This window comes from Heterodontus francisci, chromosome 2, assembly GCF_036365525.1.
Source record: "Heterodontus francisci isolate sHetFra1 chromosome 2, sHetFra1.hap1, whole genome shotgun sequence".
Taxonomy (NCBI): Eukaryota; Metazoa; Chordata; class Chondrichthyes; order Heterodontiformes; family Heterodontidae; genus Heterodontus; species Heterodontus francisci.
The window spans coordinates 150,899,973-150,918,633 of NC_090372.1; the positions used below are offsets into that span (position 1 = coordinate 150,899,973).

Genomic DNA, 18,661 nt, shown 5'->3' on the forward strand with positions numbered 1-18,661 from the left:
AGTCATTATGCTTTAGTCTGAAGCCTTTTTCTACCTGGATCTGTTTTCTGTGATCCTACTCTGTGCTGCTTAAAACAGGACCAAATCTTCGTCGATGCACCAAATATTATTGCTCTTTAAAAGGATGTGTTTCCCAAGATCCGTTTTGCCTTCATTTTCTTGATATTTGTTGAATTTGCAGTGCAAGAATGCAAATGTTTACTGATTTCTAAGTCTTTCCATTTTCAAGCAGGCAATTCTTAAGTGGGAGTTTGTAAGTGGCAGCCAACAACTAAATTGTTTAATTATAGGGTAGCAGCTATATTGTAGCTAATTACATTTTTCTGATAAAATGTAAAAAGTAAACGGTGCCCTTTAGATGAAAGCAATACATCATCTAAATAGGCTGCTAGGATTTTCAACTTGTATTAAGACTGCTTGAAATTTAAGGGAAAAGTTAAGTATGCTCTTAAATTAATGATTCTAATCATTTTGAGGTCAACTTTTGTAGAAATTAACTGGTTTGCTGCTATCTAGTGTGTAACTATACTTTTTGCTTTGATAGTTAAAGGCTAGAAGCTTATTAAATACTGTTAGCTGTCTAGCAGTCAGGTGCTAGAACAAGCATTTCCAATACTATTACTGTAGAGACTTGTTCTGTCAAGGAAATGACATGTTTGTACTAAATTCATTATTCTGATTTTAATTTTATGGGTTAGTAAATAGTTCTGTAACCTACTAATGCTCTTTGTTGTTAGAACTATTGTGACTTGCCTCCCTAAGTTATATGCAAGCTTTCGATACCAACCCTATTTATAATCACGAGTTTCTCATTGTTATAGAATGGGTAAATATAAACTGTCTGAAATTTTATTAGCCATTTTGTAAGTTGCTAGAAGCTGTCTAGAATTCATTTTCTATAAACTGCAGATCCTACTACTAAATGCAGCCACCGTTTGTCAAAGCAGTAGGATATTTGCTGCACATTTTTCCAGTGTTTGTGCAAACCTTTTGTAAACTGGATGATGAGCAGCTGGAATACAATGTTTGATATTTACAATTTAAAGGACAGTTTCTGTATATTGTCTCCTGCAGTTACAGATGCTAAAAGCATTTTTCATGGGCAGGTTTAAGATGACTTCCAAAACATTTTAAGGTAACTTGAGAAACTAATGTGTGAAAAACATACCTTGGATTTAGGTTTTGGCTTTCTATGCACATTTTGGAAAACAGTTATTCAGATTTCATCTCTATGGAATAGTACTTATTAGAAACAAGTCACTTTAGATGTTAGAAAATTGGTTTGTCATGGAACATTTAATGAAGTTGCCTTAGCTCATTGTTTTATTTGCAAAGATTAATAGGATATGTGATATGAACAATTGTTGGAAGTAATTACATTTTCTACTTTGTTTATATTTTTTATGTCTTCCCCATATTTAATATTCCTGAGTCTTATCTCCTCCTAGAGTAATTTCCTAGCCCAGATGCCCAGCCAGCACTGCTCTTTAGCCAGGCTTTGGCACTCTATCTTGACCTTTAAGGTAATAATGCAGTATTTCCCATTTTTAAAAATATTATGCTTGGAGTCTTTCAGCCACCAACATTCCTGCTTTATTCCTTGGCTTGGAGGCCTAGCTGTGATCTCCAACCCAAATGTGCCCTGCAACATGTCTATTTTACAAAGGAGACAATCAATGACTTCAAGAGGAATTGGATGACCACCTGAGAGAAATAGGTACACCAACAGTGCTGTTAGGAAGGAAGTTCAAGGGTTTTGATCCCGCAACAGTGAAAGAGCAGCAGTATAGTTCCAAGTCAGGGTGGTGTGTGGCTTGGAGGGGAACTTCAGATGGTTGTGTTCCCATGCATCGACTGTGCTTGTCCTAGGTAGTAGAGGTCGTGGGTTTGGAAGGTGCTGTCAACGGTGCCTTGATGACTTACTGCAGTGCATCTTGTATATGGTACACGCTGCTGCCACTGTCGGCAGTGGAAGGAGTGAATGTTGAAGTTGGTGGATGGGGTGCTGATCAGGCATGCTGCCTTGTTCTGGATGATGTTGAACTTCGAGTGTTGAAGCTGTATTCAGCTAGGCAAGTGGAGAGTATGCCATCACACTCCTGACTTGTGCCTTTTAGGTGGTAGACAGGCTTGGGAGTCAGGAAGTGAGTTACTCGCCTCAGAATTCCCAGCTTCTGCCCTGCTTTGATAGCCATGCTATTTAAATAAGTGTTTCAGTGCAGTTTCTGGTCAATGGTAACCCCCCCAGGATGTTAGTGGGTGATTCAGCGATGGTAATGCCATTGAATGTTAGAGACATGGTTAGGTACTCTCGTTGGGATGCTCATTGCCCAGCACTTGTGTGGCGTGAATGTTACTTGCCACTTATCAACCCAAGCCTGAATGTTATCCAGGTCTTACTGCATTTGGCACAGAATGCTCCACTATCTGTGGAGATGTGAATGGTGGTGAACGTCACGCAGTCAGCTGTGAACATCCCCACCTGACCTTAGGATGGAAAGAAGATAATTGAAGCAGCTGAAGATGGTTGGTCTGAGGAACTACTGCTTTAATGCCTGAGACTGAGATAATTGGCTTCCAACCACAACCAACTTCTTTTATGCTAGGAATGGCTCCAACCATTGGAGACTTACCCGTGATTCCCATTGACTTCAATTTTGCCAGGGCTCCCAGATGCCACACTTGGTTAAATGCTGCTTTGATGTCAAGGGCAGTCACTGTCACCTCACCTCTTGAGTTCAGTTCTTTTGTTCATGCTTGGACCAAGGCTGTAATAAAGGCAGGAGCTGAGTGGCCCTGGTGGAACCCAAACTGTGCATCAGTGAGCAGGTTATTGTTGTGTAAGTGTCACCTTGATAGCACTGTCAACACCTTTCCTACCAAAATGGATCACTTCACACTTACTCACATTATATTCCATGTTCTTGCCCATTCACTTAGCCTGTCGAAATCCCCTTGAAGCCTCCTTCCATGCTCCTCACAACTTACATTCTCACCTAGTTTTGTGTCATCAGCAAATCTGGAAATATTACATTTGGTCCCCACATCCAAATCATTTATATCGATTGTGAACAGCTGTGTCCCCAGCGCTGATCTGTGCAATACCCCGCTAGTCTCAGCCTGCCATCCTGAGAGTAACCTGTTTATTCCTACCTTTTTTTTCTCTCTCAACCAATACCAGTATATACCAATACCAATCCATACCAGTATATTACCCCCAATCCCATGTTCTCTAATTTTCTTTACTAACCTGTGTGGGACCTTATCAAAAGCCTTCTGAAAATCCAAGTACACCACATCCACTGGTTCTACGCTACAAGTAACATCCTCAAAAAAACTGCAACAGGTTTGTCAAGCAGGATTTCCCTTTCATAAATCCAAGCTGACTCTGCCCAATCATATCATTATTTTCTAAGTGTCTCGTTATCACATCCTTTTTAATAGATTCCAGCATTTTCCCTACTACTGACATGAAACTAACAGGTCTGTAGTTCCCTGGTTTCTTCCTCTTTTCTTAAATAGTGGGGTTACAATAGTGAGATAGATTTCAAGCATTTCCTATTTGTTTTGGACTTCCAGCATTAGCTGTTTTTACAGTATCTGGTTAACTGAAAGGCCTTTGCTTGGGGGGGGGAAATACAAAAACATCTATAGCAATTTTGGTGCAGGGCTGGGACATTTTCGGAGGTTATTTACCCATCCTGATAAAACCCTAAGCTGGATTATGTGAAGTATTTTTACATTAATTACTATTGCTTCAAGAAAAGTCTTTTTTTTTAGCCTAGAACTGACGAGACGACCAGGAGCAAGAACTAGTTTGGCGCAAGTGAATCTGGTGACTAATTAGGACATGGCAAATCGGGGAGGCGCAGCGAGACCCAATGGACCAGCTGCTGCTAACAAAATCTGCCAGTTCAAGCTTGTTCTACTTGGAGAGTCTGCTGTTGGCAAATCTAGTTTAGTGCTTCGTTTTGTGAAGGGACAGTTCCATGAATATCAAGAAAGTACTATTGGTGGTAAGTATTACTTTACTGAAGATTTACTTCTAGGTTTTAGTGTAATCTTATTAAAATAACCTTTTTCCATATGAATCTGTGTACTCTGCTCTACATCCATTTTTCCCAGCTCCTTTCACAGATTAACGTCTCAATTCCATTTTCAGAAGGAAGGTTGAGAAAGTGGGAACTTCCTTCATAGTTTAATGGTGACTCGTTTACTGCCCAGCAAAAAGTATACCCAGTAGCTGAAAGGGATATGTTATTTTTCTCTTGAGAATGCTTCACCAAATAAGCAGCCTTCAAGTTTAAGGTGTTAGAGACATTGCTACTTTGTGCAGGGGAAAATTGTTACTTTGTCATTATTTTGTGCCAGCCCTGGTAAAAGTTGCTCTGGATTTTGAACTAGATTTTGGTGATAAAATGATATTGATACCAACTGAGTGTACTCATGTCTTGCTCAGACGCATTTGTCGCTTTTGATTAGAGACTTGTGCAGCAAAGTTCAGTTGCATAGTGCTTGTATTTTCTGTGCTACAGGTGCTGTTTGGGTATAAATTGATTCTGGGACATTTGTACACTTTTGATGTGATCTGTGCTGGGCACCATTTTGGGTAGCACGGGCTGGCAGCTTGCACTGGAGGTATGCAGAATAGGCAGATTGTGATGTCAGTTGATGTGTAATGCTGGTTTGACTGACGGTGCCATTTTGAACTGAATGCTCCAGCTCATGCCTTCCTTCAACCTTGCACAGCTGAACATGTGTTCAGCAGCAGGAAGGACCTCCCACCAGCACTATTTAAAGGGATCATCAGCCACCTTCAGGTTAGTTGTTAATTGACTTTTACTGGCTGTTGCCAAGTTAGTAGTGTTTGGAGGTTTGTACTGCTACTTAAAGTTGCTGAAGTCTACAGGATGTGATGTGACATATGGTGAAGGCCTTGATTCTCACTTCAAGGGTTCTTCAGGCCTCTTGCTCCCAGACGTGGGTGCTGTAGTTTCTATCTCCCTTGGCCTGCAGCATGACTTGAGAGAATGAGCACAGGTGACAGAATAGGATCAGCTATACAAAGAAGGCGAAGGGCTTTCTATCAACCTAGAGTATTCTTAGATCAACCTCAGTGAGGAACACTGTGCAATGACTCCACTTCACCAAGGAGGTCCTTATTGAAATTCTGTCACCTGTTGCAGACAGACCTGCAACCTCAGCAGGGTGAAGACAACATTGCTAGTGGCTGTAAAGATCACCATGACAATGAACATCAGCTCCTTCTAGGCTGGAGCAATTAAAATTACCAACATCTTGCAGTTCGTTGTCCACGTTTGCGTATGAGAGGTCACTGACTCTCTGTAAAGCGAGGGGGGTGTACATTGCATTCTCTCCCTTGCCAGAGAGAAGCAGGTGTAGAAAGCATGCGGTTTCGCTATGATAGGCTTCCTCATTGTGTAGGATTCCATTGACTGCGCGCACATTGCTGTGTGAGTGCCGCATATAGATTGAGATGTACCATGACTGCAAAGGGTTGCACTCCCTCAATGTGCAGCTGGTGTGTGACCATACTTTACGCAGGTTATATTTTGTCTGTCTACCATACCATCAGTATTTGATCCACCATGAGAAACTAACTGCTGGGTAAAAAGAGATGTCCACTGACAACTGCATGTGGGCAATTTGCATAAATGTCATTGAGCAGACCATTAGGGTGCTTAAGCAAAGCTTCCACTGTGTGGGCCATTCTGGAGGAGCCCTACAGTACCTTCCAGAGTGCATGTCATGATTTGTCATGGCCTGCTGCATTCTACACAACTTGGCAGTCATGAGGGCACGGGCCTTGAAACCAGGTATCCAACTCTGAAGAACTGGAGGCAACTAGTATCATTGAATGCAAACCCAGTTCCCCGTTCAACAGCAGTCCCACATCATGCCTTCCCTTTGTTACTGGTCATCACAGCATTGTCTTGGCACAATGTTTTGTGCTGGTTTTTATTTCAGCAATCATTGCAAACCAACTTTATCAAATAAATAGTACAATATTCCACATATAAGCTCACCATTCTCCCTTATGCATTCCTTGGTGCTTGTTTTCCATGTGCCTTTGCTTGGCCTGGTGCTCCTACAAGTGCTACCTGAGTGGCTGCAGCATAGTTGGTGAAAGGCTGCTGAATTTCACTGGAGAGTACTGCAGATGGCCTTGCAGGGTGAGCTCACGCAGCTCTGGCACTAGAAGCCCTAGATTTGCCCTGCATCACCTTAACGTGCAGCAGTGGTCTGGGCTGGCTGGCTGATGGGTAGAGTGACAGTGGTGGGAAGAAGAATGCTGTTATCCTGAGAGGATGCCACTGCCCCAGGCAATGCCTCAGCAATCCCGGTAATCTTTTGAAGGACAGATTACTGGACTGGTGTGTGACCCTGCAAATCTTTTTGAGCATTGATGGTAGCATGCTGAGGTCACATGACTTCTATCTGTTCAGTTGCAGGAAAGGTCTAGACGGCGCAGATAGAGAAATTGTTCCTGTTGGTGGAACAGTTGTGAACCACAGGACACAGATTTAAGGTGATTGGCAAAAGGACCAAAAGCGACATGCTAAGAACAGTACAGCACAGGAACAGGCCATTCGGCCCTCCAAGCCTGCACCGATCTTGATGCCTGCCGAAACTAACACCTTCTGCACTTCTGGGGCCCATACTCCTGCGGAAGAACTTTATGCAACAAATGGTTAGGATCTGGAATGTACTGCACTGGGTGGTAGAGGCAGATTCAATCATAGCTTTCAAAAGGAATTGGATAAGCACCAAAGAGAATTTGCAGGGCTACGGAAAAGGGCAGGGGAATGGGCTAACTGCATTGCTCTTGCAGAGAGTTGGCATGGATTTGATGGGCTGAATGGCCACTTATGCTGTAACCATTTTGTGGGCATTCACTTCAGTATTAGGATGTTGAGTGACTTCTGCTTGTGTTGGAAACTGAGACGTTGGGCATCAGATGCTGCATCATGATTGGGTCCACACAAGTGTGATAATGGAGTTGGCTTTAAATGAAAAGTAAAAACTTCAGCATAATTACAATCTCGACAGATTGCTGACAGAATGTTGAGGCTCGAAAGCATGGGCTCCAGGTTCTGTGCACAGCTCTGTAGAAGGTTGACGCTGATTTCTCTGTGCCCCTTGACAGTGACTGCAGGCTTTCAGTCAGGCCTTCCTTTGCAGCCCACCCCATTTAAGTGCTCATCTGAGTCTTCTGTAGCAGAACTTGTGTGCTACCTCGCCCTCTGCTGAGTTGGCCTGTGCTATCCTCTTTTCCCCACCTCCCCCCTGACCTGGCTGCAGGCTGTTCGTGCTCAGTGAGTCACCACAAGCGGGTCCCGCTCGTAAGCTACCCTACTCTGTCAAGTGTGCAGAGTGTCAGTATATGAACTGATAGGCTGGGAATGTGAGAGCAAGTGACATTATCAGTCTCTTCCTGCATCACTGCCTGACTAGGTTGCAGCTCTTGGGTATCTGAAAGGAAAAAGACACAAGGGTAATGTTGTGGGGTGGGGGAAAGCAAGAGGTGTAAGCTTACGCCATCTGCAGGTTGTAAATCATAAAAGATTGTGGGATGCGAGGAGAAGGGTTAGTATGAGCATGCCAACATCAGTGCTTTCAGCTGGGCCACTGGCCACAGCCACGACTAAGTCGTTCCAGGTGGTAGGTGAGTGGATGAATTGAGCAATGTGTGTGAAGCTACTGTTCCATTTTGTAAGGATATGGCATTTGAAGATTCATTCACTGACCTTGACCATTAAGCTGCTTATGGCACTATATTCAAATCCTCAGGGCTACACTGCCTGTGGTAACTGCAATAGCTGTCTGCTCGCACTGCTTTTGCAGTGTCTGTCTGGAGAGCTTCCTAGTCCTCTGGATAGAGTACTTCTCTCCGCTTCACCTCCAGTCTGAGAACCTCGGAGCACGTTCTCTGCCCTTTTGTACCATTTTTTTCAGTGTTCTTCTTGCTTAGAAGCTTATCCCCAGCCGCTTCCAGCATCTTCTGCAGCCAGAATTCCCTTTAAAGAGGTGCAGGCTGACTTTAAGTAGTGTAGGTTAGCTTTAAGTGGTACTAACCTTGCACAATTTTATGCCCCCTACTCAGGCATGCAGGCACTCTGCAACATCCTTAGTACTGGCTGCATGCTACAATCATAGTAATGAACAGACAGCAATGGGCTATTTGCACATCACGATCCCCGTACCCGTTTTTGGGCCTTAGCAAATATCGTGGCATTAGAGTATAGGCAAGTTGTTGCCTCAAGGAATGACATCTGGAATAACGCTTGGAGAAAAGACTATTTACCCGCCAGTCTGGGTCACCTATTAAGATCTGAAACAGAGACCAGGGGACCGATCACTTGGTTAGAAGCTGTACAAGAAAACTTAATATTTTCTTCAGAGCAGTATCATCAAATTGTTAAGAACGTGAAGTCTGCCTATATTAATTTTTATATTTTAATATTTTGTAACATTATTTAAGCTAATTAAAGGAAAAACTTCTGTAATGTTGCCTGCCTCTATCCCTTCTTTGCCTCTACCACCACGATAGCTCCATACTTTTGTTAGCTCAAAACCTGACTCTCTGAAATGCAAACCTTGAAGTTTCCTGAATACCTACTTACAATCATCCAATTCTGCGTGCACATCTCACTTATCCATCAGGATATCCTCACCAATCTCCAATGTTCGTGGCCTTGCTCTGACCCAGCATTGCAACCTGCCTCAGTCCTATGTCAGCCAGCTGCCAGGTCTTCTAACTTTGGTAACCAATCTAATAGGAGTTCTTACTCAGTGATCAACCTTTCAGTTGCCTTGCTGTAACCCTGAGGAGTTCCATAAGCCTCTTTACGTTGTCAAATCCATCAAAATCTTTTTTCAGACATGCTTTTGGTCAGTACTACTGCTTGGCAGCCCAGAGACCCACTGGCAGCGGACCTGGGTGGAGATTGAGCGCAGCGACTCGGGAGTTAAAGCGGGGTAGTGAGCCTCCGGTAAAATTACCAACAGCAACATCTGCGAAACAACTATAGTGACAAGACAACCAAGGAATGAGCTGATTGGTGAGTAGCTGGTAAGTTTTTCTAATTAATTGTCTAGGAGGTAAAGGCATGGCAGGGCACCTCAGCCCTGTGGCATGCTGATCCTGTGCCATGTGCAAAGTCCTGGATGCTTCTCATGACCTGGGTGACCACTATGTGCAGAGAGTGTCGCAAGCTAGAACAGCTCTGGCTTCAGGTTTCAGAGCCTGAGCGGTGGCTGAAGTTAATAAGGTATATCTGCAAGGTTGAGAGTTGTTGTGGATAGCATGTTTTTGGAGGTGGTTACCCCTCAGATCGAGAATGCAGGCAGAGGGGGAATGGGTGACTGCCAGGCAGGTAGTGCAGGAATCCACAGAGTGCATCTTGCTCTCCTACTGGTATTCAGTCTGAATACTGTTGGGAGTGATGGTTCCTCTGGGGAGTGCAAGCAGAGCACCAGGGCACCATGGGTGGCTCAGCTGCATGTGGGGGGGTGGGGGTGGGCGAGTGTTGTGGGGGAGGCAGGAAGAAGAGTGGAAGAACAATAATGGTTGGGGATCTGGTAATGAGGGGAGCAGGCAAACGTGACTCCAGGATGGTATGTTACCTCCCTGGTGCAAAGGTCAGGGATGTCGCTGAGAGGAGACTAGAGGGCATACATATTAAACATAGAAAATAGGAGCAGGAGAAGGCCATTTGGCCCTTCGAGCCTGCTCTGCCATTCATTATGATCATGGCTGATCATCCAACTCCGTAACCTGTTCCTGCTTTCTCCCCATACCCTTTGATCCCTTTAGACCCAAGAGCTGTATCTAACTCCCTCTTGAAAACATACAATGTTTTGGCCTCAACTGCTTTCTGTGGTAGCGAATTCCACAGGTTCGCCACTCTCTGGGTGAAGAAATTTCTCCTCATCTCAATCCTGAAAGGCTTACCCCGTATCCTTGGACTATGACCCCTGGTTCTGGAATCCCCCACCATTGGGAACATCCTTCCTGCATCTACCCTGTCAAGTCCTGTTAGAAGTTTATAGGTTTCTATGAGATTCCCCACCCACCCTCAATCTTCTGAACTCTAGCGAATATGATCCTAACCAACTCAATCTCTCCTCATACGTCAGTCTTGCCATCCCAGGAATCAGTCTGGTAAACCTTTGCTGCACTCCCTCGATAGCAAGAACATCCTTCCTCGGATAAGGAGACCAAAACTGCACACAATGTTCCAGGTGTGGCCTCACCAGGGCCCTGTATAATTGCAGCAAGACATCCCTGCTGCTGTACTCGAATCCTCTTGCTATGAAGGCCAACATACCATTTGCCTTTTTTACCGCTTATTGGATCTGCATGCTTGCCTTCAGCGACTGGTGTACGTGTACACCCAGGTTTCGTTGCATATTCGCCTCTCTGTTTATAGTCGTTCAGATAATCTGCCTTCCTGTTTTTGCGACCATAGTAGATAACTTCACATCTATCCACATTATACTGCATCTGCCATGCATTTGCCCACTCATTCAACTTGTCCAAATCACCCTGAAGCCTCTCCGCATCCTCCTCACAACTCACCCTCCCACCCAGTTTTGTCTCATCTGCAAAATATTAAGGTGGGGTGGGGGGAGGATGAGCAACCAGAGGTCTTGGTCCATTATCTGCACCAATGATGGGCAGAAAGAGGAATGAGGTCCTGCAGGAGTTTAGGGAGCTCAGATTGAAAAGCAGGATGTCGAAGGTAGTAATTTCTGGATTGCTCCCTGTGACACATGCTAGTGAATAGAGAAATAAGAAAATGGAGCTGATGAAAACATGGCTGGAGAGGTGGTGTAGGAAGGAGGGCTTTAGATTCTTGAGGCATTGGAACTGCTGCTGGGGAGAGGTGGGACCTGTACTTGGCGGACAGGTTGCACTTCAGCGGGGTTTTGTTAGTTGTGTTGGAGAGGGTTTAAACTAGCTTGGCAGGAAGGGAGCCTGAGAGTAGATTCAGAATGAAGAAAAGAAAAATTGGAAGGCAGAAAGTTAGTGTGTTTGGAAGGCAGAGGAAACAAAGGCTAGAAAACAGGCGATAAGGGATTTTGGCAGTGCTAATGGTATGTACTTCAGTGCAAGAAGTCTAGAGAATAAGGCAGATGAGCAGAGAGCACAGATTGATTAGATTAGATTAGAGATACAGCACTGAAACAGGCCCTTCGGCCCACCGAGTCTGTGCCGAACATCAACCACCCATTTATACTAATCCTACACTAATCCCATATTCCTACCAAACATCCCCACCTATTCCTACCAAACATCCCCACCTATTCCTATATTTCCCTACCACCTACCTATACTAGTGACAATTTATAATGGCCAATTTACCTATCAACCTGCAAGTCTTTTGGCTTGTGGGAGGAAACCGGAGCACCCGGAGAAAACCCACGCAGACACAGGGAGAACTTGCAAACTCCACACAGGCAGTACCCGGAATCGAACCCGGGTCCCTGGAGCTGTGAGGCTGCGGTGCTAACCACTGCGCCACTGTAGGAGTATGATATAACTATTACTGAAATATGGCTGAAAGAAGGGTAGGAATGGCAGCTCAACATTCCTGGTTACAGGGTATTCAAACGAGATAGAGGGGGAGATAATTAAAGGTGGGGGGAGGGTCACAATATTAATGAGAATTATAGCTGTGAGGAGGGATGATCTAGTAGAAGGATCATCAAATGAGGCCATATGGGTTGAACTGAAGAACTAAAAGGGGGCAATCACACTACTGAACATGTACCATAAACCTCCAAACAGTCAGACGGAGATAGAGAAAATATATAGGCAAATTTCTGGTGCAAAAACAATAAGGCAGTAATAGTGGGGGATTTAAATTACCCTAATTTTAACTGGGATAGAATTAGCGTGAAAGGCACAGTGGTTTGTGGGGCACTGGCACCAGTACTGAGGAAAGTGGTGGCTGTACCGTTGGGACGGTCTGCACCTGAACTGTGCTGGGGCCGGTGTTCTGGCGAGCTGTATAACTAGGGAAGTAGAGGGGGTTTTAAACTGAATAGTGGGGGCAAGGGATCAAATTTGGGAAGATGTGGTAAATGAAGGGGTAGAGACAAGGCAAGAGAGAAAGGTATTAATATGGGAAATGATAGACTGTGACAGGAAGTGACAGCGTACAAATTGAAGAGTAAATCAGCAGATGAAGCTAGAGGTTACAAAAATAGTAAAAGGATACAACTAAAGGCTCTATCTTGAGTGTGCGTTGCATCCGAAATAAAACCGATGAACTGAGAGCGCAAATAGAAATAAATAAGTACGATCTGATAGCCATTACAGAGACATGGCTGCAGGATGACATAAATTGGGACCTGAATATTGAAGGGTATCTGGCATTTAGGAAGGGCAGGAAGCTTGGAAAAGGTGGAGGCAAAGCTCTGTTAATTAATGATGGTATAGAGAGGGATGTCCTAAGTTCAGGAGACCAGGATGTAGAAGCAGTTTGGGTAGAGATGAGAAATGTTAAAGGCAAGAAGTCACTTGTGGGAGTGGTGTACAGGCCACTAATATTAACCACACTGTAGGACGGGGTATAAAGGAAGATATAATGGCAGCTTGTCAGAAAGGTACAGCAATAATTTGGGGGGATTTTAACCTACATATAGACTGGAAAAATCTGGGCAGAGGTAGCCTAGATGCGTATATAGAATGTGTTTGGGATATTTCTTGGAGCAATATGTTCTGGAGCCGACCAGAGTGCAGACTATACTAGATCAGGTATTGTGCAATGAGTTATGATTAATTAATGACCTCATAGTTCAGTCGTCCCTAGGTAGCAGCGATCATAATATGATTGAATTTTACATTCAGCTTGAGGGAGAGAAGAGTGGGTCCACTAGTATTTTAAACTTAAATAAGGGCAATTATGAGGGCATGAAAGCAGAGCTAGCTAAAGTGAACTGGCAAATCAGGTTAACGGATAGGTCAATAGAGATGCAATGGCAGACATTTAAGGGGATATTTCAGAATACACAGAATAGATACATTTCAACGAGAAAGAAAAATTCCAGGTGTGGGACCCGCCATCCGTGGTTAACTGAAACTTTTTTTAAAAAAGCCTATAATTGTGCAAAGATGGGAGGCAGGTCAGAAGATTGAACAGAATGGGCGGCGCAGTGGTTAGCACTGCAGCCTCACAGCTCCAGCGACCTGGGTTCAATTCTGGGTACTGCCTGTGTGGAGTTTGCAAGTTCTCCCTGTGTCTGCGTGGGTTTCCTCCGGGTGCTCCGGTTTCCTCCCACAGCCAAAAGACTTGCAGGTTGATAGGTAAATTGGCCATTATAAATTGCCCCTAGTATAGGTAGGTGGTAGGGGAATATAGGGACAGGTGAGGATGTGATAGGAATATGGGATTAGTATAAATGGGTGGTTAATGGTTGGCACAGACTCGGTGGGCCGAAGGGCCTGTTTCAGTGCTGTATCTCTAAATCTAAATATTTTTTTTTTTAAAAAGCTGAGTGACTAAAAGATTGATAAGGGAGGTAAAATTAGAGAACGAGAAAAAGCTAGCTAGAAATATAAAGATTGATCTTAAGAGTTTCTATAGTTAAAGAAGAGTTAATAAAGTGAGCATTGGTCCTATAAAAAAGGAGTTTGGGGAATTAATAAAGGAAAATGAGGAGATGGCAGATGAATTGAACATATATTTTGCATCGGTCTTCACTATTGAGGATACAAGTAACATCCCAGTATTAGCTGTAAATCAAGAAATGGCAAGGAGGAACTCAAGAAAATTACAATCACCAGGGAAGTGGTATTGAACAAATGTTTGGAGCTGCGGGCTGACAAGTCCCCAGGTTCTGATGGACTTCATCCTAGGGTGTTAAAAGAAGTGGATCGTGAGATAGTTGAAGTTAGTTTTAATTTTCCAAACTTCCCTATATTTAGGGAATGTAACTCTTTTTATTCAAAAAGGGATGGAGACCGAAAGCAGGAAACTACAGGCCAGTTAGCTTAACATCTGTCTTAGTAAAAATGTTAGAAGCTATTATTAAAGATGTTATAGCAGGGCATTTAGAAAAATTCAAGGTAATCGGGCAGATACAACATGGTTTTGTGAAAGGGAAATCATGTTTAACCAATTTATTGGAGTTCTTTGAGGGAGTTACATGTGCTGTGGATAAAGGGGAACTGGTGGATGTATTGTATTTGGATTTCCAGAAGGCATTTGATAAGATGTCACATCAAAGGCTATTGCAGAAAATAAAAGCTCATGGTGTGGGGGGTAACATATTGGCATAGATAGAAGATTGGTTAGCTAACAGGAAACAGTTGGCATAAATGGGTCATTTTCTGGTTGGCAAGATGTTTGTAACGAGTGGTATGCCATGGGAATCTGTGCTGGGGCCTCCACTTTTTTTACAATTTACAGAAATGACTTGGATGACCGAAGGTATGGTTGCTAAATTTGCTGATGAGACAAAGATAGGTAGGAAAGTAACTTGTGAAGAGGATATAAGGAGGCTACAAAAGGATATAAGTAGGTTAAGTGAGTGGACAAAGACCTGGCAAATGGAGTATAATGTGGTAAAGTGTGAAAATGTCTATTTTGGCAGGAAGAATAAAGCATATTATCTAAATGGTGAGAGATTGCAGATCTCAGATGCAGAGTGATCTGGGTGCCCTAGTGCATGAATTGCAAAAGGTTAGTTTGCAGGTACAGCACGTAATTAGGAAAACTAATAGAATGTTATCATTTATCGCGAGGGGAATTGAATCAAAAGTAGGGTGGTTATGCTTCAGCTATACAGGGCATTGGTGAGACCAAATCTGGAGTACTGTGTACAGTACTAGTCTCCTTATTAAAGGATGTAAATGCATTGGAAGCAGTACAGAGAAGGTTTACTAGACTAATGGGCGGGCTGTCCTATGAGGAAAGATTGGATAGGCTAGTCTTGTATCCGCTGGAATTTAGACGCAGTAAGAGGTGACTTGATTGAAACATATAAGATCATGAGGGGTCTTGACAAGGTGGATGTGGAAAGGTTGTTTCCCCTTGTGGGAGAATCTAGAACTGTTTAAAAATAAAGGGTCGCCCATTTAAGACAGAGATGAAGAGAAATATTTTTTTTCCCAGGGTCGTGAGTCTTTGGAATTCTCTTCCTCAAAATGCAGTGGAAGCAGGGTGTTTGAATATTTTTAAGACAGAGGTAGATAAATTCTTGATGAGCAAGGGGGTGGAAGGTTATCTGGGTAGTTGGAAATGTGGAGTAATCAGTTCAGCCATGAACTTATTGAATGGCAGAGCAGGCTCGAAGGGCCGAGTGGTTGCTCCTACTCCTAATTCATATGTTGGCAAGTATGTAAATGACTTGGACTTGAATGTAGAGGGAATGATTGCGAAGTTTGCAGATGATACAAAAATCGGCTGTGTGATAATGAGGAAGAAAGCTGCAGACTGTAGCTAAATCAATGGACTAGTCAGGTGGCTGGAACCATGGCGAATGGAGTAATCCAGAGAAGTGGTGAGATAATGCATTTGGGGAAGGCTAGCAAGGCAAGGCAATACACAATAAATAATATGCTGAGGGGAGATGGTGGCGTAGTGGTAGTGTCACTGAACGAGTGATCCAGAGGCCCGTGCTGATTTCCTGGGGACATGGGTTCAAATCCTACCCTGACAGCTGGTGGAATTTAAAATGAATTAATCAGTAAAAATCTGGAATTCAAAGTTAGTCTCAGTAATGGTGCCTCAAAACTTGTCATTGAGTGTCGTAAAAATGCATCTGGTTCACTAATGTCCTTTAAGGAAGGAAATCTTCCATCCTTACTTGGTCTGGCCTATGTGACTCCAGACCCACAGCAATGTGGTTGACTGGTAATTGCCCTTTGAAATGGCCTAGCAAGCCACTCAGCTATCGAGGACAATTCGGGATCGGCAACAGATGCTGTCCCTTATCCCGTGAAAGAAGAAAAAGTCTAACAGAATTGAGGCATCTCTGAGTGCATGCCCACAGATCCCTGAAGGTGGCTGGACAAGTAGATAAGGTAGTCAAGAAGGAAGCCATGTGGGATACTTGCCTTCATTATCTGAGGCAGGGAGGTGATGTTGGAACTGTATCAAACACTGGTTAGGCGACAGCTGGAGTACTGCATGCAATTCTGGCTACTGCATTATAGGAAAGATATAAGTTGAAGATGTCGTCCGGACTGGAGGATTTTAGTGATGACGGAAGATTGGATAGACCAGGGTTGTTTTCTTTGGAACAGAGGAGCTGAGAGGCGACCTAATTGAAGGTTATAAAATTGAGGGATCTATCTAGATAGTGGATAGGAAGGCCCTATTCCCCTTGGTTGAGGGATCCGTAACCAGGGGACATAGCTTTAGGGCTAGAGGTAGGAGGTTTAGAGGGGCTTTGAGGGGAAGTTATTTTTCACCCAGAGCATGGTGGGAATCTGGAACTCTGCCTGAAAGCGTGGTCGAGGCAGAAACCCTCATAACATTTTTATTTAAAACTTGAATATGCACTTGTGCCGTAACCTACAAGGCTTGGACCAAGACCCATAAAGCTCTAGTTTGTCTCCAGCTGGAGTATTGCATCCAGTTCTGGTCGACATGCTTCAGGAAGGATGTGAGGGTCCTTGAGAGGGTGCAGAGGAGATATACCAGAATGGTTCCAGAGATGGAGGAGTGTTTGCTCTGTTTGTTCTCCTTAGAACAAGGGAGATTGAATAGAAGCGTACAAGATTATGACAGGCGTAGGTAAGTTAGACAAGGAAAAACTGTTCCTATGAAATATGGTACGAGTACTAAGAGACACAGATTGAAAGTTTTGGCAAAAGATGCAGGGGGAATGTGAGGAAGCACTTTTTCTGTAGCGAGTAGTAATGACCATGAGTTTGAGGGAAACAATCAATGATCTCAAGAGGAAGTTGGATGGCCAGCTGAGAGAAATAGACTTGTAGAGCTATGGGGATTGAGCCGAGGAGTGGGACTGACTGCATAGCTCTGTGTAGAGCTGGCATGGACTCAATGGGTGGAATGGCCTCCTTCTGTGCCGCATGTCTCTCTCTTTTTTTTTTCTCCCTCTCCCTCTCAGAGCCAGAATGTGCGATTAGGCTGGGTGGCCTCCTGTTGGCTGGCACAGATGCGATGGGCCGAATGGCCACCTTCTGTACTTGTAAATTTCCATGATTCTATATTGCATGTGTAATATTTTTGAAATGGTTCATATTGTTGAAGTTGTTATCGAGCTCCATCAGGGCTTGCTATACTGGCAAAACCACCCAATATTATATTAACATCCTGGAGAGCAAAGATAACACTGGAGTCCTTATCTCTTGTGCTGTCAAACTCCTTTACCACCCCCCTCTCTGCCTCCCATATTAGCCTTTATTGTGCAGGGAACTTGTAGATTTCTTCATTGTGACTATGCGATTATGTAGCTCTGCTACGTGGCCCCGTCACTTCCAACAATACTGTTGGAGCCCTCAATTCCTCACCCAACTACATCTATGCCATTTCCTAGCTCATCATCTCCATGCTTCCTTGACCCCATTGCAATGAAACTCCTGTCCATCTTGGCTCATGCTAGCTAACATTGGAGCTGGTTCCCTGCCTTCACACACTCTTGAAAATACCCAACCTTAACTCCTCTGTCCTCGCTAATACCCCATGTTTTCTACTGAAGTCCTTGAAAATGTTGTCTGTTGGATCTTTGCTCATCTTTTCTGCAACACACTCTTTGAATCCCTTCGATCAGGTTTCCGCTTTACCCATCAGCATTAAAACAGCCCTAGCCAAAGCCACAAGTCCTAGTCATTATGGCACAGAAGAAGGGCATTCATCCTTTTAAATCACTGCAACCAACAATGCAGTTGACCACGTTGTTTGAATTTTGTTTTTAACAATTTCCTTTACATCCCCATAATGTGTCCAGCTCAAGTATCCCTTTGATGTGCCATGCCCATATAGATATGGCACAGTTATTATGAACTGCTGAATGTCTAATGAGATCCAGAAAGTACATTGAAATCTATCAGCACATTGACTATTCATGCTTTTTGTATAAGTTGTGAAATGTTTTGGGATATCTAAGGACATGAAAGGCACTAAATAAATGCAAATAATTTTTCTTTTTTTTTCACTCCAGTATGTGCACTCCCGTTGCACGAAAATCGAAGATATTAAACATAAATTTTTGTAAAAGGCCTTAAGACCAAGCTCCAACCAATGATTTTACATGCCAGAAATAATGGTTTTGAAAAAGTTCTTATGAAGAAAGGTTGAGGGAGCTAGGGCTTTTCTCATTGGAGCGAAGAAGGATGAGAGGTGACTTGATAGAGGTGTACAAGATGATGAGAGGCATAGATAGAGTGGATAGCCAGAGACTTTTTCCCAGGGTGGAAAGGGCTATCACCAGGGGGCATAATTTTAAGGTGATTGGAGGAAGGTTTAGGGGAGATGTCAGAGGTAGGTTCTTTACACAGAGAGTGGTGGGTGCGTGGAATGCACTGCCAGCGGTGGTAGTAGAAGCAGATACAATGGGGACATTTAAGCGACTCTTGGATAGGTACATGGATGATAGTAGAATGAAGGGTATTCAGGTAGTTTGATCTTAGAGTAGGTTAAAGGGTCGGCACAACATCGTG

At 43.7% G+C, this 18,661-nt stretch overlaps 1 protein-coding gene across 1 annotated transcript in view; it reads left to right on the forward strand.

The window, feature by feature from the left end:
* The window catches only part of LOC137347472 (ras-related protein Rab-5C-like), a 33,349-nt gene that overhangs the window by 1,224 nt on the left and 13,464 nt on the right, over nucleotides 1-18,661 (forward strand). The window contains exon 2 of the mRNA XM_068011920.1: nucleotides 3,781-4,016. Within this exon, the coding sequence (XP_067868021.1) occupies nucleotides 3,851-4,016 (166 nt within the window). The 5' untranslated portion in view covers nucleotides 3,781-3,850. The remainder of the gene's footprint in view (nucleotides 1-3,780; nucleotides 4,017-18,661) is intronic.